The sequence below is a fragment of the Schistocerca cancellata genome, chromosome 2 (assembly GCF_023864275.1).
Source record: "Schistocerca cancellata isolate TAMUIC-IGC-003103 chromosome 2, iqSchCanc2.1, whole genome shotgun sequence".
Classification (NCBI taxonomy): domain Eukaryota; kingdom Metazoa; phylum Arthropoda; class Insecta; order Orthoptera; family Acrididae; genus Schistocerca; species Schistocerca cancellata.
The window spans coordinates 204,516,656-204,543,407 of record NC_064627.1 but is presented as its reverse complement, the minus strand read 5'-3'; the positions used below and the strand labels follow the sequence as shown (position 1 = coordinate 204,543,407).

Below are 26,752 nucleotides of genomic sequence, written 5' to 3'. Positions count from 1 at the left end.
CTACATAGAGCAGTAATGTATATTTCGCTTTTAGACTGGGATGAAGATGTCAATGAACCTTTACTAGTGATATAGACGCCTAGAAAACTACGAGAGTTTTGTTTCATACACCAAGCACTGACAGAGGATTTATGATAAGGTTTTTTCTTGGTTTGGACAAACAATTATACAGAAGTAAAGTAATTTCTGGATATAGAGTAATAACTGAATTTAAAATATCTTTATAAATCCCAATGTGCCAATAGCGCATGGTATGGTCTTGCATTAATTTGGTGACAAAAGCTTCAATACCATGCTATGTTTCATAATATTTAATGTACAACGATAATTAACTTTGCCACGTACGTTACGACAGAAGTTGACTACTTCTACAACGAGGTCAGACACAAGTGTTACATAAGTGCCTATCACACGGTTACTTTGTGTCCGATGAAAGTTCTTAAGCACAACTGAAATGAAATTCGCACCATACTTTTCCCCTCAGTAGCAGTGAGTCATTTTAGTATACTCCCTGATTTGTTTAGTCCATATAGATAACTGTGGGATCATAATGAGTGAAAGTGCACGAATATGTAATCCTATTGCACTCGAATTTAGAGTTCTGAGTTAGCCGTTTATCGGTCGTTGCAGCCAAACATGTGCAGGAGCTAGTCACATGACGCTCGATTCCCAAACGTCAACGCAGCCAGACGTTTTACTGTCGCGAGAGACTATCAAGAGTGACGAAACGCGGGAAGTTATCTTTGTATACATGTCGTACCAGAGTCGATCCTTAAATGTCGAATTGCATACACTTTGCAATGACGCTAGATACAGTATTATCGTAGACTATGTTTTGTTTACATTTGAGAGCCATCAGTAACAACAAGCAGAAAAATGACTGATGTGTTGAGAGAAAGGAGAGAACGGTCCCAAAAACGGAAACAGTTGCTGGCGCAGACAGTATGTAATATGAGAATTTTACGTTATTGTGTGCTATACAGAACAGAATATTTTATTATAAGCGGAACCAAAATCTCTTGGCTAGCGAGTATAGTACTAGCAGAACATCGAGAAATTACTGTATTTACGATATTGCCTTTAATTCTTTGAAGTATACGTGATAAGTAACAAGAAGAAAAATATCAATTGTGTTCTTTCTGTAAAAGTAGGTTTGTGTGACTGTGTGGTGCCATTTGCTTAGTTCAATATGTATAGAATACTGCTGTATTTTCCCTTGTAATTAGTTACTTAACATGGCTTGCTGGTGGGAAATATATTTGCATCAATCAAGAACGCTAATAGTTTCTAGTTTGTAACTGAGAAATTGAAGCTAATCATTTTTGAAAAGTGTTTTCATTGTCTCCTTAGTTTGGTGTCTCGAATGTAGACGAACTCCGACAAGCCCTTGGTACTTCAATTGAACCTAAACCAAAGAAAGTTCCTAAGGAGGAAAAGCAAGTAGAGGAAAACGTTCAGGAAAAAGTAGTTACAGAAGACTCAACAACAGATGAACTGGTATACACCGATTCTTCAACATTCCTGAAGGTAGGTAAAACCAACTAGAAAATGGATTCAAGTATGTGATTTCAATTTCATACTGATCACAAGTTTGTTACACAACACGCATTTTGTGGTTGTCATACTGTACTTTATTGTTTTGAGTGAGCTTGTTGTATACCACAACTTCTTATATTTTTGTAGAGTGACAAGCATTCACCCGCAGGAACACTGGAACATCAGTTTTCTTCATACACATTAGTAGACACTGTTGTGGCTTGCATATGATCTAGTATAAGATACAGTGATGGGCTGGAGGCAGGTTCAGTCATAAGCAGTTTATCAGACTTAAGATGATACATACCGTATGCCAGTGCCCAACTTGATAACATTTCTATCGGACTAGTGAACAAGGGGAGCCATTGATAATTCTTTGAAGAATGATTTTATATGTAGGTGGTGTTTGGGATGTTTATGTTTCTATGTTCCAGTTGTAGATTTTGTTAGTGTATTTTCTTTACACTATAGTGTATAGTTCTTGTGGGTGATCACTTGATTGTTGACTTGTTTAGATCTAGTGGAGGTAGTGACACATTAAGGAGAGAAGCACAGTGGTTTGGATCATGTTTTATACTAAACCAATGTAGTTCTAGTGGATATGATAACTGACTTGAAGATCATGGTACTACCCAACATAATGATTAGTTCCCTTGTTGTCAATTTACCCATCTCATCCTAAAATAAACATTACATAATAATCCAATACATCATCTAGCCACCACCTTCAGATAAGGCAACGATGATGAATCTCACTAAACTTGTGCAAAGTCTCAGTGTAGCCAAAAGACATGGGGGCATGTGGTGAAAGCTCTCATTGTTTCCCCTAATGGAGGACATAAATGAGTAATATCATGTAAAAAAGGGATTAGAGAAGTGACCGATTCTACCCATCTGCTTTGACCCATGACATCATCAATATGGCGGAAATGGCTATTCTAAACGTCTCCAATATGGCACCTATGATGTCACTACATCCACGCAGTAACAAACATGAAAATACATGTAAATAAGACAATAACATCTCCCTCAAAAAATACAATTGAACTAATGGGGCAACCGCTTGAAACTGGGGGGGGGGGGTGTTAAGGTGAGGACAAACTAAATATAATAGTAAAAAAAAACACACCATGATCCCAAAACACAAAATGATGAACAAAAAAAACTTTTTACATCATCCCGATACACCATCAAAAATCTGCAGGAATTGGACACTTCCCTTGACCTATATAGGTCAACCACAGGAGACAACACCAAAATAACAATACCTACACCTAAAACTACGAAAATTGGAATCGGACATTTCCATTGACCTATATAGGTCATCCACAGCTGACGATACCAAAATAACGATACCTACAACTAAATCTATGAAAATTGGAATCACACATAGGTGTACCACAGATGATGATACCAACACCTTCAACTACGAAAATGGGAATCCGTCATTTCCGGTGACCTATATAGGTCAACCACAACTATTGATACCAAGAAACCAACACCCACAACTATGAAAAAAAAACTCAGCTTCAAAAATCCACAAATTAAACATCCCTACATAGATTAAAACACATTCAATAAACTATAGATACACAAAACATCACAACTTGAGAAGACTAGTGTGGGAAAAAAAATCCTATTACTTACTGCCAACAAATTCTGGCACTGCAAACTAGGTCAGCCAGCCCCCCTTCACTCTCCCCCCCCCCCCCCACCCACCCACACACAAATTAAACATCTTACCACACTACAAACAACAAACCAATAACACTTAACAAAAATGTCAAACACATAAACAACACCGTGTTTATGCAGGTTAAAATGGGGTTCCTTGCTCTGCTTAAAGCGAAACCCTTGTCTTTGTTAATAATATTATCCACCAAAGTAATTTCAATTGATCCTGTGAGGGTACAATACCAACAACAGCAGCAGCTCTCTTGAGCCTCAGCCTAGTTTATACTGTATCTGTTGGTTGGGCGGTGATGTGCCCTTTAGATTTCTTGATCATGATGACAGTGTTTCTCTCGCCTGTCATTGAAGAAGTAAATAGTTTGGTTGGTGTAACTTTTTCCATAGCGAAACTCACTTTAGTATACATTGGGCTTCCATAGGCCCAGATTTATTTATAGCTATAACCTTGCCTGGAAGATATAATGTACTCCTGTTAAAATTATGCCAATTTTTGACAATGATCTCGTATCATAAGGTATGAACATGTCAGTCTGCTTTCATCTTCATATACCTACTTGCATTTCAAGTTCAATACTTTTCTCAGTCAAGAGGAAAAATACAAAGTCCAGCCTTTCATAAGATCTTTGTCAATCCTTGTAGAATCACACAGTGTGTTCCATCAATCTGAAGTTAGTTTCATGCCTGTGACCCAGTGTGTCAAAGTGATCCTCTGCTTTCTGTTATCAAGGTAAGGCTTCATCCATTCACCAGGAATGCTCTTAATGCCAAAACACTTTAGTTGTGAAGTGGTACACACAATCAGATGGTTTAGCGAAGTCACAAAATGTACCAATAGGACAGTGTTTCTCATTTAGTTCTGCCAGAACTTCATTTATGAGCTCTTTTATTGCTTTCTATGATGTAAATCCTTTTTGGAAGCCAACTGAGATGCAGTCAACGAGTTCTAAGTATACAATAAAACTAGGTGTTGTCTTTTATAGTTATCAGCCCAAAATAGTCTGAACTTGTCAGATTCACTTTACTCAGCAGCCTTTCTCATTCTTCACACACAGTTGGTTACACAGCACCTCCGCATCTGGCATCTGTTATGTTCATTTAATCATGTGCTTCTTGTTTCACTTGGTCATACCCATTCTTATGGTGTGTATATAGTTAGATGATAATTTATAAGATATTTTGAAAGAAAATTAAATATCCATCAGTTATGTTTGTGTGGTTGCTCAGCTATACTACCAGTAGATTCCTCTCATCCTCACATCAGAGTAGCCCAACATCCTGTTTTAACCTTCTCCAATCTCTCTCTCTTTCATCTCTCTCTATCCTCCCCACGGAAGGAACTACTAGTTTCAAAAGGTAGGATTGTGTATGTACTTTTATGTGTGTTAATCAATAGTATTAACATTTCTCAAGGTAAGTACTGGCCCGGGAATGATTTAAAGCCCAAGAGAAGCAAGCCACAGCTTGCAGTGGCAGGCTTACTTGTAAGCTTTCTTTACAGGATGTATCACAATTAGCAGTGGCTGCTTGGGATGCCGAGCTTAGAGTGGCACCAAAGTACAAGATTTGTATACAGTTCACATCATAATTACAAGTGAAAACTGACATGGGGGAATGTGTACGAGGGAAAAGGGAGGGGGGGGGGGGGCAGCAGCAAATGTTAAGTCACTTGTTTTTAAAAATGGTCTCAAGCCTGCCCTGTACTGGCCTGCATTTCTGTTTCACAATTTTATAATTCACACATTCTGCATTTTGTATGTATATAATTTTTTACCTTTAGTGTCAAATTAACTGCAGCTGGATTTTCTGCATATTTCTCCAGCTTGTTTGTTATTTTAGAAATGTTTTGACATGATACAGTGTTGCAGTGCCTATGTTATTCCAAATTATGATGCAGTGTTCCTTCGGGCCTGCATGCATGCATACCTGAAGAAAAAGGCACTGCAGCTGTTATGAAATACAAGAAATGTATTTACAGTTGCAAATATGGGCAACCATCAGCTGTATAATGGATTGACGAAAATGAAAATTTGTTCTGGACCGGGACCCTAACCTGGATTTCCCACTTATTGTGAGCAGTCACCTATGTTTGGCTAGGCATGGCTAGGATGTGTGCATGTCCAAAGGAATAAGCATGCTGTTGATGACATTTGGAAGTTTGGGTCTGGCTGTGAGTTGTGCTCAGATAGCCTTATGGTAAGCCTCACAGTAAATAGGAAATCCTTGTCCGGCACAAATTTTTAGAGTTGTCAATCCATTATGCAGCTGATGGTTGTCCTTATTCGCAGCTGCAAATACATTTCTTGTTTTAGCATGAGTTACTCTCAACTATTCTTTCTCATATTTCCAACATTCTCTGGGCACATGATCGACAGCATTTTTATCTAACACCGCAGACAAAATTCAATTTTAGGTATAGCTGTAGCTCCTATGAACATTTAATTTTTGGCTCATTATCAGGCTGTAATTTTAAAGTATGCAAAACTATGGAAATTATTAATGAGATTTTGTAAATGTCAAAAATGAGCATTCCAAGACGTGTAGAGAATACTACATGTCTGCTTCAGTGTAATAATCTCCAATACTTAGACTGTGTACAGAATTGTGCAGTCAGTGCAACAAGTTCAGAAGTAGTCTTGGTAATACAGGGCATAAGAAGACTAACAGCTCACTTAGTATTTAGCTAGTAAGAATCTGATTCTATAGTGGATCAGAAGTCAAACAGTCGTGACTTAGAGGTACCAGAATCAGGGATCAGTAGATCTACAATGGAGGAGGATTCTCATGTGAAGTTCTAGGTATCGAGATTGATAATAAACTGAGTGTTTCTAACATGTGGAAGTTGTTATTGTGGTCTTCAGGCTGAAGAGTGGTTTGATGCGGCTCTGCACAGTAGTCCATCCAGTGCAAGCCTCTTTGTCTCCAAATAACTACTGCAACTTACATTCATGTGACCCTGATTACTGTATTCATCCGTTGATCTCCTCCTACAATTTCCCCTTCACCCTCCTTCAAATGCGCACACTCACTGATACCATATTGACGATTCCTTCATTTCTTAGAATGTGTCCTAACAAATGATCCCTTCTTTTAGTCTAGTTGTGCCGCAAATTTGTTTTCTCCCTCCACACTTAGATTCAGTAACTCCACATTAGTTATGAGATCTACCCATCTAATCTTCAGCATTCTTTTATAGCACCACATCATAAGTTTCTATTCTCTTCTTGTCTGAAGTGCTTATCATCCATGTATAATTTCTGTAAAAAGCTACACTCCAGACAAATACCTCTAGAAAAGGCTTCCAAAAACTTAAATGTATATTAATTTATATTTGAGTTTAAGAAATTGTGCTTTCTCAGAAGTGCTTTCCTTGCTAAACTAGTTGGCGTTTTAAGTACTCTTTACCTCAGCCGTCATCCGGTATTTTGCTGCCGAAGTAGCAAAACTCATCTACTACTTTTAATGTGTCATTTCCTAATCTAATTACTTCATTATTGCCTGATTTAATGCAGCTACATTCCATTACCATCATTTTACTATTGTTGATGCTCTTCTTATAACTTCAAGGTACTTTAACTGCTCTTCCATGTCTTTTGCTGACACTAATAGAATTGTAATTTCATTAGCAAACCCAAGGCTTTTCTTTCTTCTCTCTGAACTCCAAATTTTTCTTTGGTTTCCCATAATGGTTACTTAATGTACAGACTTAATAACATTGAGGATAAGCTATAGCCTTGTCTCACTCCCTTCTCAATCACTGCTTCCCTTTCATGTCCTTGATTCTATAACTGCAGTCTATTTTCTGCACAAGTTGTAAATAACCTTTGCTCCCTGTATATTACTCCTGCTACCTTCAGAATTTCATATCATATATTCCAGTCAACATTGTCAAGTTTTCTCTAAATCTAAAAATGCTATAGATTTAGGTTTGCTTTTTGTTAACCTGACTTTTGTCCCTCAGCCGTTAGGGGTAAAACCCACTGGGACTCAGGGCAAGTAAGGCTAGCAACCTGCTTCCCTGGTACTTTAAATATGATGCTGGCAACAATCAGAGCAAAATGCCTCGGACCTTTGGAGGTGACGGAGTCCCACCTCTAACTGACAAACCAGGGACTCTTAAGATACGACTTGGCAAACAAATGGTAATGAGATGGGGAGCTATTAATATCAATGGGGGCTACTCTGGGAAGAAGGTAGAACTGGCAGAGGCTGCAAGTAAGATGGGGCTGTACGTTTTAGCTGTTAGTGACATTCGGGTAAGGGGTGAGAAAGAAGAGGAAGTGGGAGAATACGAGGTCTACATGTCAGGAGTCAAAGCAGGAATAGCACAATGGGGTGTAGGGCTTTACATCAGGAAAGAAATGGAACCCAGCATAGTTGCAATAAGGTATGTAAACGAACGACTGATGTGGATAGATTTGACAGTGTCTAGCAAGAAAATTAGGATTGTGTCAGTATATTCGCATTGTGAAGGGACAGATCAAGATAAGATGGATAGTTTTTATGACGCACTCAGTGATGTAGTTGTTAGAGTAAAGGACAAGGACAGTGTTCTGCTCATGGGTGATTTTAACGCCAGGATTGGAAATCGAACAGAAGGGTATGAAAAGGTTATGGGTAAATTTGGAGAGGATATGGAGGCCAACAGGAACGGGAAACAACTCTTGGATTTCTGTGCCAGTATGGGCTTAGTAATCACAAACTCCTTTTTTAAACATAAGAACATTCACCGGTATACTTGGGAAGGCAGGGGAACCAGATCTGTCATTGACTATATAATAACAGATCAGGAATTCAGGAAGGCTGTGAGGGACACACGTGTATTCAGGGGATTCTTTGATGACACTGATCATTATTTAATCTGCAGTGAAATTGGGATTGTGAGGCCGAAAGTGCAGGAGGTCAGGTCCATATGTAGGAGGATAAGAGTGGAGAAACTTCAGGATAAGGAAATCAGGCACAAGTACATAACAGCGATCTCAGAAAGGTACCAGTTAGTTGAATGTAGTCAATTACAGTCATTGGAAAAGGAATGGACAAGGTACAGGGACACAGTACTAGAAGTGGCTAAAGAATGTCTTGGAACAGTAGTGTGTAAAAGTAGGATGAAGCAAACAGCTTGGTGGAATGATACAGTCAAGGCAGCCTGTAAAAGGAAAAAGAAGGCGTATCAAAAATGGCTACATACCAGAACCCAGGTAGACAGAGAAAGTTATGTTGAAGAAAGAAACAAAGCCAAACAGATAATTGCAGCATCCAAGAAGAAATCGTGGGAAGACTTTGGAAACAGGTTGGAGACTATGGGTCAAGCTGCAGGAAAACCATTCTGGAGTGTAATTAGCAGTCTTTAAAAGGGAGGTAAGAAGGAAATGACAAGCATTTTGGACGGGTCAGGAAAACTGCTGGTGAATCCGGTGGATGCCTTGGGCAGATGGAGGGAATATTTTGAAGAGTTGCTCAATGTAGGTGAAAATACGATCAGTAATGTTTCAGATTTCGAGGTAGAATGGGATAGGAATGATGATGGAAATAGGATCACATTTGAGGAAGTGGAAAAAATGGTCAATAGATTGCAGTGCAATAAAGCGGCTGGGGTGGATGAAATTAAGTCGGAACTCATCAAATACAGTGGAATGTCAGGTCTTAAATGGCTACACAGGATAATTGAAATGGCCTGGGAGTCGGGACAGGTTCCATCAGACTGGACAAAAGCAGTAATCACACCAATCTTTAAACATGGAAACAGAAAAGATTGTAACAACTACAGAGGTATCTCTTCAATCAGCGTTGTGTGTAAAATCTTCTCAGGTATTGTTGAAAGGAAAGTGCGAGTATTAGTTGAGGACCAATTGGATGAAAATCAGTGTGGGTTTAGGCCTCTTAGAGGTTGTCAGGACCAGATCTTTAGCTTACGGCAAATAATGGAGAAGTGTTATGAGTGGAACAGGGAATTGTATCTATGTTTTATAGATCTAGAAAAGGCATATGACCGGGTTCCTAGGTGGAAGTTATTGTCTGTTCTACAAGATTATGGAATAGGAGGCAAACTTTTGCAAGCAATTAAAGGTCTTTACATGGATAGTCAGGCAGCAGTTAGAGTTGACGGTAAATTGAGTTCATGGTTCAGAGTAGTTTCAGGGGTAAGACAAGGCTGCAACCTGTCTCCACTGTTGTTCATATTATTTATGGATCATATGTTGAAAACAATAGACTGGCTGGGTGAGATTAAGATATGTGAACACAAAATAAGCAGTCTTGCATATGCAGATGACTTAGTTGTGATGGCAGATTTGATTGAAAGTTTGCAAAGTAATATTTCAGAGCTAGATCAGAAATGTAAGGACTATGATATGAAGATTAGCATCTCCAAAACGAAAGTAATGTCAGTGGGAAAGAAATATAAACGGATTGAGTGCCAAATAGGAGGAACAAAGTTAGAACAGGTGGACGGTTTCAAGTACTTAGGATGCATATTCTCACAGGATGGCAACATAGTGAAAGAACTGGAAGCGAGGTGTAGCAAAGCTAATGCAGTGAGTGCTCGGCTACGATCTACTCTCTTCTGCAAGAAGGAAGTCAGTACCAAGACTAAGTTAGCTGTGCACCGTTCGATCTTTCGAGCAACTTTGTTGTATGGGAGCGAAAGCTGGGTGGATTCAGGTTACCTTATCAACAAGGTTGAGGTTATGGATATGAAAGTAGCTAGGATGATTGCAGGTACTAGTAGATGGGAACAATGGCAGGAGGGTGTCCACAATGAAGAAATCAAAGAAAAACTGGGAATGAACTCTATAGATGTAGCAGTCAGGGCGAACAGGCTTAGATGGTGGGGTCATGTTACACGCATGGGAGAAGCAAGGTTACCCAAGAGACTCATGGATTCAGCAGTAGAGGGTAGGAGGAGTCGGGGCAGACCGAGGAGAAGGTACCTGGATTCGGTTAAGAATGATTTTGAAGTAATAGGTTTAACATCAGAAGAGGCACCAATGTTAGCACTGAATAGGGGATCATGGAGGAACTGTATAAGGGGGGCTATGCTCCAGACTGAACGCTGAAAGGCATAATCAGTCTTAAATGATGATGATGATGATGATGATGATGATGATGACTTTTAAGATAAGTCGTAGGGCCAGTATTGCTTTGCATATTCCTACATTTCTCCAGAACCCAGACTGGTCTTTCGGAGCGTTGGCTTCTACCAGTTTTTCCATTCAGCGTGTGAATAACTTAAGCTAAAAGTTTAGTTCTATCTCATTGCACTTAAAAATCTCTCTTATTTTGTCTGAAGTATATGTTTACTCAGTACCGTCCTGTAGCAAGCAGTAGCACTTGCCATGTCTGTAGCATTCGATAAGTCACATGCCCCCCTGGGTCAAGCTAAATGACGAGTACCTCAGGGAGCACAGCATTCGTTTGCTGGGTATGGGCTTGGTGAACATGGGTTTCCTGAGCCAGGGATTGATAACCAGTGCCAAATCTCTGTAATCGAAACTCTGGGTGTACTTCAGTACCACTGTACGGCCTAGAGGTGAAATATTATGTTTGTTAGAGACTGGTAATCTTGGCTTAGCCACCAAGTTAATGAGAATGCTCAAAGTCTGTATAAAAACAAAGTGCTGACAGGATGCATGGCTTTTGAGGTGGAGCAGTCGTTAGTGGGCAGCCCCTGTGGAAACTGCCACACCTCAGCTGTATAAGGTTTACTCAGGCAAGTGGGGCTCTGCCTGTGTGCACTCTTAGGTCTGTAGCTGCTTGTGGGACCTAGATGGGACCCTCAAACTTAAACATAACACCACCCAGTGGAATGGGTGGTTCTACTGGTGAGTATCAACACCTCCCTAACAAGCAAGCTCATGTGGCCAGTTCTCCTGATTCTGGAATTATTCTTAGTGCTTTCATTTTTAGTAACATAATGCATGCTGCTGGCAGAAAGTGTTTTTAACAGTCAAAAGTAAAGAGGGTAGCTTTGAGAAAGTTTCACCTTTCTACATCCAAAAGGGCTTAGAGAGTATTGTTAGCAATTTAAAATCTGCAAAGCCATTGCGCAATGGTACACCAGTGGTCGAAACTTCTAGTTCGCAACAAGCAATGAATCTCCAAGAAACTAGATGCCGTGGGGAATATGCCATTGAAACAGAACTACACAACACCATGAACTATAGCAAAAGTGTTTTGTCATTCAGGTATCTTTTAGATATTTGCAAAGAGAAACTGAAATCTGAGTGAGGCATTGTGGACATGCTACATAATGCAAAGGGTGGATAGCAATCTAGTCAGCTCACTGTCATTTGCCCTTGCTTTCAGTAGCATGAAGCTTCCGGAATATGTCACAGCAGGTTTCTTTCACTTAAATGTGCAGTGTTATGTCCCCAACACAGTATGCTGTTTTAAATTCCAGCACTGTGGGCACATTACTCCCAGGTGTGAGAAGCCACCGTGGGGCAAATATGGTAGGACCACCTACGAAGGAGTCGGTTGTCTCTCCATCTCCTCCAAAGGGTGTTAATTGCATTGGGGCTCGCACTGTCTGGAGTAAGGACTGCAGCATCTATCTTGAGGAAAGGAAGGTATAGGAGCTGAAAACAATGAAGCATATCCCATACGGTGAGGTAAGAAGAATCAATAGTCATGAAGCCTCCCATATTCACAACTTCTTGTCACTGCAGCTCTCAAAAATCCTATTCCAAAATTTGATGTTGCTACACAATGGAGATTGCTAATGTAGGCACTCTTGCCCCCAGCCCCCCACCCCCTCCTCCGAGAAAGTCACAGTTGACAACATTGCACAGCACCTGGCACCACCAAAGTGAGACTCTGGTAAACAGTGTGGCACTGCAACTACCACTGCAGTGGTCATTGCTATAAAGCCTCCCCTGCCTAAAAAAGTAAATGGGAGGCTCCAACCACAGGCAAAAAAGTTAGTAAAGCATCAGACCATGTCAACATCATTCTGTCTGGCACTTCTCAAGATTTGTTTGCAGAGCCTACAGAATCTGAAGTCTACCTGCAGCAACCTCTTACTCTAAGACTGTGTCTCCATCCATTGCAGATTTCCCATCCTTGTGAAGAGAGAGGGTGAAAGCCCAACCCTTGTGATAAATGACTCCCATACTACAGTGGCACATTAGTGGGTGCAGGATGCACATGTGGAGGAACTGAATGCCCCCTGTGCTTGTGTTTGCAAGAAACACGTTTAAATTGCTGATGCCCCTGTGCTATGGTGCTATACACTCTGTCGCAAGGATGACCTAGTGGGGGAAAGAGCCAAGGAAAGGTTGCTGTCATTATCAATAACACTTGCCACTCCCCTGCTTTATCCCTGATTTCTGACCTGCAGGTTATTACTGTTAAAAGTTCATTGGGTCTCTGGATTACTATCTGCCCTCTGTGTTTACCACTGCAGGCAGCAATAAATTGTAAGGCTGTCAAGGGTCTAGTAGAACAACACCCCCGTTCATTTCTCCTACTGGTAGACTTCAGTGCCCATAATGTATTATGTGACTCCCACATTACTTGCCCTAGGGGTTGAGTTTTAGAGAGCCTCATGATTTCGCATAAGCTGTGCATCCTAAACACAGGCAATCCTACTCATTTCTACACTGCTTGTGCGTTGTCCTCAGCCATCAACCACTCGTTCTGCTTCCCTGTGCTTGTGTTTGCAAGAAACACGTTTAAATTGCTGATGCCCCTGTGCTATGGTGCTATACACTCTGTCGCAAGGATGACCTAGTGGGGGAAAGAGCCAAGGAAAGGTTGCTGTCATTATCAATAACACTTGCCACTCCCCTGCTTTATCCCTGATTTCTGACCTGCAGGTTATTACTGTTAAAAGTTCATTGGGTCTCTGGATTACTATCTGCCCTCTGTGTTTACCACTGCAGGCAGCAATAAATTGTAAGGCTGTCAAGGGTCTAGTAGAACAACACCCCCGTTCATTTCTCCTACTGGTAGACTTCAGTGCCCATAATGTATTATGTGACTCCCACATTACTTGCCCTAGGGGTTGAGTTTTAGAGAGCCTCATGATTTCGCATAAGCTGTGCATCCTAAACACAGGCAATCCTACTCATTTCTACACTGCTTGTGCGTTGTCCTCAGCCATCAACCACTCGTTCTGCTTCCCAGCCATCACAGGTGGTTCGATGAACCCTTTGCCAGGCACTTAAGTGTGATTTGCAGAGTATTCGTGTAGATGTAGATTTGGGTTAGTGGGAAGTTACTGAAGACCTTCATTCCAGTGACCATTTTCCTCTCAGGATTCACCTACTGGATGCAGCACTCTCTGAAAGGAAGACATCAAAATGGATGGTCAGCAGAGCAAATGGGCACTGTTCGGGCAGCTGGCTGTGTTTAAACTCTGAGGCAGTGTTCAGGAATGGGTGGAACATATCACATAAATGATCCGTCATGTTGCTGATTTATTCATCCCAAAGTCCTCAGGTTACCTTCGGAGGCAACCTGTACCTTTTCGTGGACTGATGAGTGTTGCTCTGCAGTGGTGTAAGTGGCCCCCAATGGTGGCCAACCTTGCAGCCTTTCAAACAAAGCGAGTGAAGGATTGGCAAATAATCAAGGTGAGCAAGACAATGTCATGGCAAGTGTTCCCAGGCTCTCTAAACCACTCTGCTTGTTCTATGAAAGTATATGAAGCCCTCAGGAGGATGTCTGGTAAATGGAGTCAGTTATCTATAGCAGCAGTGCTGAAGCAGGGGTTTCTCCAAACAAAGTCTGGAGACATTGGCTAGACAACGGCAGATGATTTTGTGATGATTACTTCCACTGCCAGCGACATAATCAGATATAGCATGCTGCAGAACTTGAAATCAGTGTTACAGGTAGTCCTCTTACAATGAGAAATGGCCATGTACCCCACATCTTTCCTTTTACATATTCTGGCGGTTACAGCACCATCTAGTTATAAAAGTTTCGTTAATTTTTTTCTTTCCATAACTTTTCCCCTTTCTTTAATAACGTTATGTTCAAATGTGATGTCATTCTGACCAGTGGTTCGTTTTTACAGTATACTGAAACTGGAACTTTAGTTATAATTACTGTGTTGAATTAATTTATTGACCTGCAACTGTGTCCGCCAAGCCTCAAACATTGCTGATATTATTTTCTCTTTTGTATGACACTGAAACAAGAAGAGCATAGAATATTTTTAGGTTATAGAGTTATAGAAATACCTCTATGACCAGCATGATTCTTGGTTTATTGTATTGCTTCTTCATTATTAAATGTAACCTCTGATGTCTTTAATGTATCACACAAACATTTGATTTCAGGGTACTCAGTCATCTAATCCACATAATGATTACTGCCAGCATTTTGTGGACACAGGTCAGAGACCACAGAACTTCATCAGAGATGTAGGACTGGCTGATAGGTTTGAGGAATATCCCAAGCTGAGAGAGCTCATCAAATTGAAAGTAAGTGTAATTCTTGACCATCTGATACTTTTTGGGCAAGGGTTGGCAAACTTTTCTTTTTATGGGACCGTTTCAGAATTCATAGCTTTGAGGTGGATTTGTAGCCAAGCCATACCCAGGACCTGTGCTACAAAGGGGCAGCAGATGCCAGATGGCTTCCATACTAGCAGCTGGATCTAGGGGAACCATGGGGGTTGGGAAACAGAAAGCAGCTGAGGTTGACAACATGTTTGTTATTAAATATGCTCGGAAAAGATCAACAGTTCAATTTCTGTGGAAGGGTAGCTGATTATGTGGAAAAGGGGCTGGTAGCTTACTCTTCTCTCCTCCTCCCCCTCGCCACCCCTCTCCCCACCCCTCCCACCACATCTCACTTCATACGCACATGTTAGTACTGTATCAAAATGCCACATCAAGTGAAAGCCGAATAAACAAAGCTGAAAGCAGATGATATTATAAATAATGATGTTCACCTACTGGATGTAGAATGTATGGTGGAGTTCGGAGTTTGCTCACTAGCTTGTAAAAATCTGGTTCCACTTGCAGCTATGTGCTTGCAAGTCATACACAGGTCATACTTCCTCTGTTCTATAATCAAGAAAATCTGTTTACACATATACGTAGGTGCAGCATCACCACCATTTTGTAGCAAAATTCATTGTTTGAAACTGTGTCCATATGCAGCAATTTAGAGAAGCAAATAGTGCTTTTTTTAATTAAAAGAGTCCTTCAAGACAGTATTGCACTGTAAATTGATTAAGTCAAGTTGCAGAGTGTCTGGCACTCATCCTGTGTTTGTGGCAAATGGACATAACACTTTGAACTCACTTTCAAATTCTCTGAAATTTTTATAAAAAATCAGTTTGTAGATTAGTCAACATTTTGTGCACTTAGCTACTTCATAGGCAGCAAATGTTATTGATTTTGGGAATAGGAAGCTGAGATTTTCTTTCCTTGATTTGTTTTGAAAAGAGATCAGATTTTCTTATAAGTGCTTCTACAGTGTAACATAATTCAAGGATAAGAATGTTTCTACCTTGCAGAGTCTAATCTAGCTTATTTAAATGGTCCGTGATGTGAACAAGAAAGGCAAGATCCAAACACGGGAGGAGATTAGAAAAATTGGAGAAAGTTTGTTTTTTTCACAAAAACAGAACTGTATCTTCCCACAGTTACCTAGCAACTCCTCCTGAGCTTAACCACAGAACATTTGGTGTGTACATTTGTCATATTCAAAAACAAACAGTTTCCTTGCATCAGGCATGCCAGACAAAAAATTAATGCATTCAGGCACTTTGCTGTAATTACTATTTTATTCAGACAGAACTGGTATGGGATAAGAATTCGTCTTGGCCATTATTCTATTTTGTTTCATAGCAGGCATACCTGATCAGATTGATAAAATGTGTTGTTGCAAACTAATAATTAACAGATGACTAAAGCTTAAGAATACTGTTCCTCTGGTAAACCTGGAATGACAAACAACTATTGGGAATTATAAGTTGTCCGACAATTTCCAGAAAAATGCTTTCCAGTGTGGAAAAAATTTGTATCAGAGATACATTTCTTGATAAATTCACAGTCTACAAATAATCTGTTCTCTTTTCTATTGCTTTATGCTTTATTAAAGCTATCTTTTGTCATTGTCTGGTCATTTTTGTTCAGTTTTGAAAAAATATTTGGTTGCTTTTCTCAGCTGGACTATCATTTGCACTCATTTTGCATTTTTGCACATTCAGAAAGTTCACTGCAGTATACAGAATTTTGTGTGTGTGATTGTCAACCCAGTAAGAACAGTTCATTCCAAGAAACTGCCAACTTCCACACAAGCAGAAGCTGAAGAAAAAACTGTTGAAACATTGACAGACTTTGAAGACAGTTTCCACTACATCAAAGCATTAGTCACATTTTTGATTTCTTATTTAGTTTATCTTCATTAGAATGTTGTGCAGTGATAGCAAAAAATTGTAAAAAAAAGAATTGTTCATTTAAATAAAAGCATTTAGGGAAGTGCATTAGAACAACCTTGATACCGTTGATGACTGCTAGTGAGACTTCTAATCTAGATTAAATTATGAAATTGTAGAAACATGTACATTCCACAATTTGACAATAGTCCAAAAGCCTGCTTGATGTAATTTACCACTCCTGCTTTAGGAAAATGTAAAATGTTTGAACTAATCCACTGATAGAAATGAAATATTTTTAATAACTTTGAAGCAAAGCTACTATTTAAATGCTGCAGTCAATGCACATCAAAAAAATCCTTGCAGTATGCTAAATTACTTTATTAATTATTAGTGTTCATCACTATAATGAGAAAACAAGAATGCAAATGAAAGAATTTATATTCAGAAAAAATGAAAACTAAGAGTAAACAATCAGTGTTGTCAGAAACATAAATGCACTTCGCTGCATTGGCACCTCTCTACTTTCAGTGCTGCCACATCAATTGACTGTATCCACCACACAGTCTCACTACCTAAGTATGGAGTGCCAGGGATGATATGGATACTTAAAGCTCACTTGGTGTCCTGCTCAAGTTCCCTTTCTAGTGTTTACTCTTGTATAGTTGTTTGTTGAGGCTCAGTGGAAGTAGGCTTGGCGTTAGTTCTTCTGGAGTAATTGGTGCTTGTGTTATCGCTTGGGGGGCTTGAATATCATCAGACAGCATGTATGTTAACTTCACTCTCGTATGGGTTTTCCATAATAGCATACAATGAGTTAACAAAAGTCATGGGATAGCATGCATATATACAAATGGTGGTAGTTTTGCATACACAAGGTACAAAAGGGCAGAGCAGTCGTTTGTACTCAAATTATTCACACGAAAATGTTTCCTGCATGACTTTGGCTGCACAACATGAATTAACAGACTTTGAATGTGGAATGATAGTTGGAGCTAGATGCATGTGGCATTCCATTTTGGAAATTGTAAGAAAATTCAATATTTGGAAATCCACAGTGTTGAGAATGTGTTGAGAGAATCAAATTTCAGCCATTACCTCTCACCATAGACAATGCAGTGGCCAGTGGCATTCACTCAATGACTGAGGGCATTTGCATAGAGTTGTTAGTGCTAAAAGACAAGCGACACTGTGTGAAATAACTGCAGAAATCAATGTGGCATGTATGACAAACTTATCTGTTACAACAGTGTGGTGACTTTTGGCATTAATGGTCTATGGCAGCAGACTACTGAAGTGAGTGCCTTTGCTAACAGCACGACACTGCTTGTGGCGCCTCTCCTGGGCTCGTGACCATGTCGGTTGGACCTTGGATGATTGGAAGACCATAGCCTGGTCAGATGAGTCCTGATTTCAGTTGGTAAGAGCTGATGCTAAGGTTTAAATTTGGCGCAGACCCCACAAAGCCATGGACCCAAGTTGTCAACAAGGTACTGTGTGAACTGTTGATGGCTCCTTAATGGTGTGGGCTGTTTTTGCATGGAATGAACTGGATCCTCTGGTCCAACTGAACCAATCATTGATTGGAAATGATTATGTTTGGCTACTGGGAGGCCATTTGCAGCCATTCATGGACTTCATGTTCCCAAAAGATGATTGAATTTTTATGGATGCCTATGCGTGCTGTCACCAGGCCCTGGTTGTTCATGACTGGTTTGGAGAACATCCTGGACAGTTCGAGGAATGATGTGAATCCCATCAAACATTTGTGGGACATAACTGAGAGGTCAGTTTGTGCAAAAAATCTTGCACTGGCAACACTTTTACAATTATGAATGGCTATAGAGGCAGCATGGCTGATTAAGGGTACATGTTCTAAATCCATGTGCACAAAAGTTGGTCGGGTTCCATGTCTGGTTTCAGGAAATGCACCCAGTTGAGACACCTGTTGTAACTGAGCAATGAACATTGCCATTGTGTCAGTCCCTGTTGTGGTAGACATCACACGTTCAATGAAATTGGCTGGATGCAAATATTCTTGCTGTATACCCTTTCCACAGTAGACATGCCACCATCAGACCTGTAAGCAGTGTGTATGTCCAGTGAAACCAATAGTAGGGTGTGTGTCCATTTGTCCTCATGTCACATTATAACTGAGGCATTGAAGTCCTTTGACATTTTTCCACCATTCCATGTTTTGTGGGTGGTAGCTGGTCATTTTATGGTACTTCATCCCATACCGCTTCAGTAACTGTTGGAATAGAATTGACTCAAATTGTTTACCTCTCTATCATTTGCTTAATGTATTGGGCAATCAAAACATGCTACCTGGTTGCCCAAAAAGGTCTTTGCCATTGTCTCTGCCCAATGCATAAATTGATCAACAATTGTAAACAAGTAGCAGACTCTTTCTGATGGTGGTAGCAGCCCCACCAAATCAATATGTACATACTGTAAGCAAATCTTCCACAACTGCCTGGAAGTGTCTTCACAGAGGGATGGATGTGGTGTCCCACTTTATTCCTTTGGCAGGCCAAACATTCCCGTGTCCATGCCCATATTTTACAATCTTTGTTTATACTGGGCCACACAAAGTGCTCTGCTATTAGATGTGTCATGTTGCTTACCCAGATGTGCCAGATTGAGTAATTATGTTGAGATAGTGCCACCTGATGGACTCACTATAAAGATATGGACTGGTAGAGTATGAACAGAGGATGATAACACTTGCAAAAAAAGAATGAGTCAGTTCTTATGTTGGCGCAGACTCCAATCTCACTTGATCCATATGGTCAAAAGTGTGTAACGAATATTCTTTAAAAAACTTTTATTTTGAGATATAATAGGTCAGAGAAAAAGAATAATTCACCAAAGTTATCTAACAATGAAATGGTGTATGAGAAGAAAGAAAATTCTAAATATGAGGACATCTCTGTATAACTGCTGTTGCTATATGTTTTTGTCTTATTCCATTAGAATTTTAACTTTCTTATAGAGTTGTAATGTCACTTCATTTTCCCACTGCTCTTATATTGCTTTTGCTGGAGTCACACACCTCCTTTGTGAATCTGCTCTATGATTAGTTAGTTAACTCTTTTCTCTCTCTTTTTTTAGCACATTATTAATTTTCAGAACTTTAAATCAGAGATGCAAATAATTCATGGTTTCTTTCAATTGCCAGCCATATTTTCTTTCCTTTGCATCTTCTCATATTACAGAACAATGAACTACAGGTTTCAGGAGTGCCATATTTTACTTGTTGTTGCTGTCCATGTGAAAGAAATTTGAAATAAGTGAGACTACATCAATTTTAAATGAGTATATCATGGACTGGTTTCTATTTTCAGTTATATTCAAAGATTTCAAATAAGGAGCTGTGTCTAATTATTTCCACGTGTGCATGTAAATTATAGGCAGACTTATCATCTCGTAGATAAACCAGTTTGTAGATTGTCCCACTTCATTTCTGCCCTCTCTCTCATGTTACATTGATTCTTTTTTTACTGAAGTTATGTAATGATCTGTTACTTTGTGTTAATGTTATCTCTCACTCTACAGCCCAGTCTTCATTGAGTTTTTGATGCACTAGGCTCACTTTGGCATGTTTACAATATTGTTACTGTACATACGCCTATCAAAATGATTACTGCAGCACATTCCTACTATATAACATAAACCATAATTAAATGGTTCTAATGGTAAATTCTGCTATATTTTTCTTAGGATATCAGTGAAGTACATTTATTGACAACTCAATTAACATATATTTTGTACAAGGGGGAGTTGTCTGTCGAGTGAAATCATTGAGTGTGGAAACTATGTTGCTCTGTGTACAGGGTGATTCAACATGAATGAGACAAAAAGAAACTAGTCCTTTATATACAGTAATGACTTAATTTCAGAAATACACATATAGACAGAAAGGTTAACTTCTGCTATTGCTATGGAAATCCGATGTGGACTCCCTGTGTGACATGACAGGCATCTTTCTGCTTCTGCATTTTCTGCCACAGCTGTTCCACTGCAGTCCATTGAATGAAATTGATCACAGTGACTATTTGGTGCCGTAGCTTCTGTAAGTCCTGTGGAATTGGGTGACGGTGTGGTGTCACTTTACCAAATTTGGTCTGAAAATGTGTGAACAATAATTATTGATGATGTTTGAAGGGTTCTCAGGTGTCGAGCTGGACACAATCATCGAATGCCATGATATTTTGGTGAATAGCTGTGCCGCAATCATCAGGTGGTGCTGATGCATTGCATTGTATCAGCACCGCCTGATGATGGCGGACCGGTTATTTGCCGAAATATTGTGTGCAGCTGACAATTGTATCTGAATGGACACCCAAGAACTCTTCAAACAGCATACACGCTGGGCAGGGTTGCCAACTATCCCGTGTTTCCCGGGAAGTCCCATATTTTGCCTACATTTTTTGTCAGATCCCATGTCCCATATTATTTCGAATTTATTCCATATTTTTCTGTCTTTTGTAATAGTAGTTCAAAAATGTATTTCGCCTGACACACTCACAGTTAATACTAACTTTGTGCAGTAAAAGTTGCTGCAGCATGCACCGAAGCAGTACTAAAACAAATAATGATCTATTTATTTTTATTTATTATTTATTTATATTTTTTTTTTACTTTCTGTACAAATTTGTGTGAAAGAAACAATCATGTGGCCACAGCCGAGGGGATTCACCCTGCATGAGAGAGGCACCTGCCCGTGACCAGCACTGGCGGTGCCACGCATAAAATAAACGCTCGACTGGCCGTACACTTATGAGGAACTGTAACTTGGCACGTGGACTCCTTAGTTTCTGATTGGTGGCTCTCCGTAGCTGTTGGGGGATTTCATGTCATAGCAATTTACAGATGTTCATTACCAACTGTGCAGCACACTATTAGCTGGTGTTGTCTGCATTGTCGTCAGCGTTGTCATCAACTTTGCCAGTTTTATCTGCTTCTAATATCGCATTTATTTTGATAACCCATACATACTTTTTGAAAGCTATTTAACTCGTAAGTGCTAATAGGGATATCAATTCCAATGCCACCAAGGCACCAAGTATTTAACTGGTCACTTCAATTGGCACATAGCTGGTTTTGTGTAAGCTCAAAACACATTAGTAGAGGATGTGATATTGTTGTGGTCAGATTCGGAGTTTGTGATTTCTTGATTTAAGATGAGTAGTTAAGAAGATAGCGTGAAATCACCCACAAGGAAGAGAACTAAAAACGTGTGTTTACCATTTATGTTGGGAAGAAACATACTCCTACATTCATCCTGTGAAAGCTGTTTGTTTCAAAGCCTTCTGTTGTATCTGCAAACAGGAATTTAGTGTGGCACATGGAGGCAATACCGACTGTCCTCAGCATGCAAAAACTACAGGTAAACTATTAGTCAGTTTTGTGTTACTTTGTTTGGTGCAATTTAAAATTATGTAAATATGAATTTAATGTAGTAATAAATATCTTTAGGCTATACAAACAAGGAGAAAGACATAAAGGAGTCTTCCAAGATTTCCAGCTTCTTTCCTGCTGGGGGCATCTCAACCACAAGTGGATTACACAAAACTGTTGCAGCAGAACTGACGTGTGTATCACACAGTGAAACATAATCTGTTATAATAGCTTGGATTGCAAATCATGAAGGATGCATTCAGTGATCCTACTGTTACAGAAAATGTATTGTGGATACACCAAAACTTGAACCAATAGTGAAAGAAGTTTTGGCTCCAAAAAGTGTTTCAGGTTTGGTTACAGTTTTAAATGATCCCAATAAGTTGAGTGAATTTTTCTCTATAGCAACTGATGCTTCAAAAAAATTAAAAATAGGAAGATGTTTCCGATTGTTTTGAAATATTTTGATCCCGAAACTGGAATTCAAAATAAACTTCTGGATTTTACAGAAGAGAGCAGTGTAACAGCAATGTCTATTCACAATTTGTTAAAACATTCATTGGAATTCCACAAATGTGATATAAACAACTGTAGTGCATTTTGTGCTTATAATGCCAACATTAATTTTGAAAAGCATAATTCAGTATTTGAACTGTTAAATGATGATAACAAACAAATGTTCAAGGCAAACTGTTCGAATCATATTTTGCACAATGCAATGAAACGTGCCTGTGATATTCTAGATGTTGATCTTGAAAATTTGGTGCTGAAATTATATGGTCACTTCTCCATTTCTGCCAAGTGAAGGGAAGTGTGAAACTCCTTTTTTGAATTTGTAGATGTAGAATGTAGTGAAATTCTGTGACATGTATGTACTAGATGGCTTTCTTTAACACAAGCAGTTGACAGAATCATTAGAAATTGGGAACCCATAAAAAGTTATATGAAAAGTACTGGTGATTGTCCCCCATGTTGGTGCAGTTTTTTTTTAGATTGTTCTAAGATTTCAGGATGCTTTGATGTTATTATAATGGAAACTTTTGAGGCAGTCAAGACTTTATCAGTAAAACTGAGCAAAGACTGAGTGACAGAAGTTAACTTGTTCCATAACCAGAAAATGCATTGCATATAATCTTATGGAATTTTATGTGTCATTGAAAACATATGTGGTCAAGAATTTCAACTTTGAATGTCAACTGCCAATGTCAAATGAGTCTTGTACACCTCTTTGTCTAAGTTATGAGCTAAAATTTAAGCATCTTGGAGGAATAATGGAGTCTTTGAAGATAGATGATGTAGATGAAGATTGTTTGTATAAGAAATTTTGTGATGTAAAGAGTATTTGGAGCAAAGCATATCTATGGAAGGCACTGTAAACAGGTGGGTCAACGTTTTCTGTACCTTGAGAGCGAAAAATGTTCAGGTTCCCAATTTTCTGAAACTAGGTGGGTTTGTATTAAGCTTTCCTATTTCAAATGCTGAGGCAGAAAGAATTTTTTCCCTAATGAACCATAAATGGACAGAGGTGTGCCACAAATGTACCACCGAGCTTGTAAAAGCAGAAGTGCAAGTAGCAGTGAATTTTAACTGCTGAGAAATCTTTGCATATGTAAAATCGAATGAATCTTTGCAAAAAGAAGTGATGTCTGTAAATAAATACAAGCAATAATGTAAAATAAAACATGTATGCACATAATTAAATATATTTCTTTGTAAAAAACACTATTGGAATTGTTTATCTTGTAGGCTTTCTCCTCGATCCTTATTTCCTCCATAGAAAGTTGGCAACCCTAATGTTGGGAAAGCCTCAAGATCACATATTATTGCGTGTTCTGCAACACAACACACCTTTTCAGTCATTGATGCGACCATTTTGAATCCTAGCACCAGCATTGCACAACAGTTACGGCTGTCTGTTTGTTTCATTGTTGCCATCCTATACCGCAGGAGTTAATCTGTTAGTCTATATGTGTATGTCTGAAATAAAGTTATTACTGTAGCCACAGGAATACTTCCTTTTTGTCCCATTCATTTTGAATCACCTTGTACTATAAAATCATGCTTCTTAGAAATGTACAATTTTTTATTTATATTTCTGACCTCTCTCTCAAGGTAGTTGAGGGTGTATGTTTTACCATTATGATTATCTAAAATCTGATTAAAATTTATTTGATCTACAGGACGATTTGATAGCAAAGACAGCATCTCCGCCAATGTATCTGAAAACAGATCTCCAGACATTTGATATGAAGGAACTGAACAGCAAATTTGATGTGATTCTTGTAGAGCCACCACTGGAAGAATATCAGAGGACCATGGGTGTTACCAATATGCAGTTCTGGGGATGGGATCAGGTAAAATCTATTTATAGTATGATGTGTGTGTGTGTGTGTGTGTGTGTGTGTGTGTGTGTGTGTGTGTGTGTGAGTGAGTGAGTGAATGATAATGGAACAAAAAAAAGTAGTGGTGAACTATGGCTGGTAAAGAACGCAGCATGCTGCAGAAAACGACCCTTAAAATGTTTAGCTTGAACATGTTCTTTTGTGAAAGTATTTAAGTGTTATGCATGCTCTTCATGTAAAGCTATGGATTACTTATGGCTAATTCATGATCTACTTGCAATACTTGACTGTTCCTCCTCAATATTTCTGAAAGAAAGTGCTTATAATATACATTTTTGGATTTTTGAATTTTCACTGGTTGGCAGTTAAATTCCATCATAATAGCCTGATGACTAATGTAGTTGTCTTTGTCAGATGGTACAAACAGTTGATTCAGTTGTAGTTGGTATCTTGCTCAGCTGTAAGATATTGTTGCAATGTTGTACTCCTTGTAGGTTCGATTGTTAAAATTTATAGATGAGATGGCTTGTAGGATCTGAATAAATTGTTTGCTTAGGTATGTAACAATACAGGGTGTCCTGCTCAAACCTCCCTGATTTCAAAGCCCCAGGGGAAGAAAAAAAGAAAAGAAAAAAAACCACAGTAGGTACGACAATGAAAAATGCACCACATTGTAGAACTTCTTAAAGAATTTATTTATTTATCATAAGTACGTCTCTATTTGTGAACCATTTGTAGCATGGAGAATATTGGGTTTATATTCAATTTCTTGCCAAGTTCTTTGTAACATTTCCTCTGTTATTGTTGCAATCGCATTAGTGATATGATGTCGCAACATGGAATATTGTCTGCTTTGGTTGCATACACATGATCCTTCACGAATCCCCACATGAAGGAATCAAGTGGCGTAACATCGGGTGAACATGGTGGGCAGGCAATGGGTCCTCCGTGTCAGATCCAACGATTGGGAAATTTCCTATCCAGGAACTCGCGAAAAGCCATTGACCAATGCAGTGGAGCTCCATCTTGTTGAAAAATGATGTTGGGTTGCAAGTCTTGTACCTGAAGGTTCACATACTGCACCAACATGTCCAGATACACTGACCCATTCACTGTTTGTTCCACAAAAAAGAACAGTCCAACAATCCATTAGCCCGCACGAGACATTTAGTTTAGGGCTATCACAAACATGTTCAATGACAACGTGCGGATTTTGTGAACCCCAAATCCATCTATTAACCCTTCCTGATAGATGAAAGCTTGCCTTATCTGAGAATAAACATCTTTCCAGGAAGCTGGCATCCATATCAATACACTGCAGCATATCCGCAGCAAATTGTTGTTGGTGTGGTTTCTCATTCGGTGTCAGATTTTGCATGAATTGCACTTTGTAAGCACACATACGAAGACAGTGGTGAACTACATGATGCAATGTTGATTGAGGTACATCAAGTTGCCTAGACTTACATGGGCTTCTGAGAAATGTTTGTCTGATGTTCTCCACTGTCTCTTCTGAAACTCAGTAGTGTGCACCACCAGAATGTTTCAGAACACTTCCTGTTGCCAGAAACTTCCTTTACCATTTCTTAATTGTTTTCACATCAGGTGGATCACATTAATACATATAACAATAATTTCTTTGCACAGTAATTGGCGATTTTGTTTCTGAAAACCACACTGCTGCTGTGGAGTCGCCAGTTTCACTTCATGAGACCATGCTGCACTTTGGCGACAATATTTGGCACCTCTGACATGAGAATATAAATTCTTTGAGATTCTCTACAGTGTGGTGAATTTTTCATTGTTGTATCTACTGTGGTTTTTCTCTTCTGGGTCCTTGAAATCAGGGAGGTTTGAGTGGGACACCCTGTATTGTGAAAAGGAAAGTTGATACTCACCATATAGCGGAGATGCTGAGTCACAGATAGGTGCCACAAAAAGACTGTCACAAATATAGTTTTCAGCCACTAAGGCCTTCGATTCAACATCTCCACTTTATAGTGAGTAGCAACTTTCCTTTCCACAATATTGCTACATTCCAGCCTGGATTTTCCATTGTTTGATGTTTGCTTAGGTTTTTTTCTTATTTAAATATGCCCATTTCTTATATTGTTCCATGAACTTGGAGCTGCATCACTATGTTGGTCATGGCAAACTCGTGCAAAAATTATATCCAAGTAGCAGTCAGTGGCAGACAATTTTTGTGTGGGAGAGATTACTAGAAAATATGAAGAGAGTTAAATTTCAAACCGTTCAGCTCCCCCCCCCCTCTCCCTCCCTCCCTCTCTCTCTCTCTCTCTCTCTCTCTCTCTCCACATTTGGGGTACAATCAAAGATGTGTGCCTGCTGGGTCTGTCACAGCCTCACAGAAGACCATAAAGAGCAACAAAGGACCATCTGTGCAGAATTGTTTGCATGTTATTAGGCTGATCGTGACAATTTTTTG

At 39.3% G+C, this 26,752-nt stretch overlaps 1 protein-coding gene across 1 annotated transcript in view; it reads left to right on the top strand.

Annotated features, from left to right (window-relative positions):
* Positions 1–785: 785 nt before the first annotated feature.
* LOC126161533 (N6-adenosine-methyltransferase non-catalytic subunit) overlaps positions 786–26,752 on the top strand; it is a 57,416-nt gene continuing 31,449 nt past the window's right edge. Inside the window, exons 1-4 of the mRNA XM_049917453.1 lie at positions 786–942; positions 1,351–1,527; positions 14,511–14,654; positions 24,145–24,318. Of these exons, the coding sequence (XP_049773410.1) occupies positions 877–942; positions 1,351–1,527; positions 14,511–14,654; positions 24,145–24,318 (561 nt within the window). The 5' untranslated portion in view covers positions 786–876. The remainder of the gene's footprint in view (positions 943–1,350; positions 1,528–14,510; positions 14,655–24,144; positions 24,319–26,752) is intronic.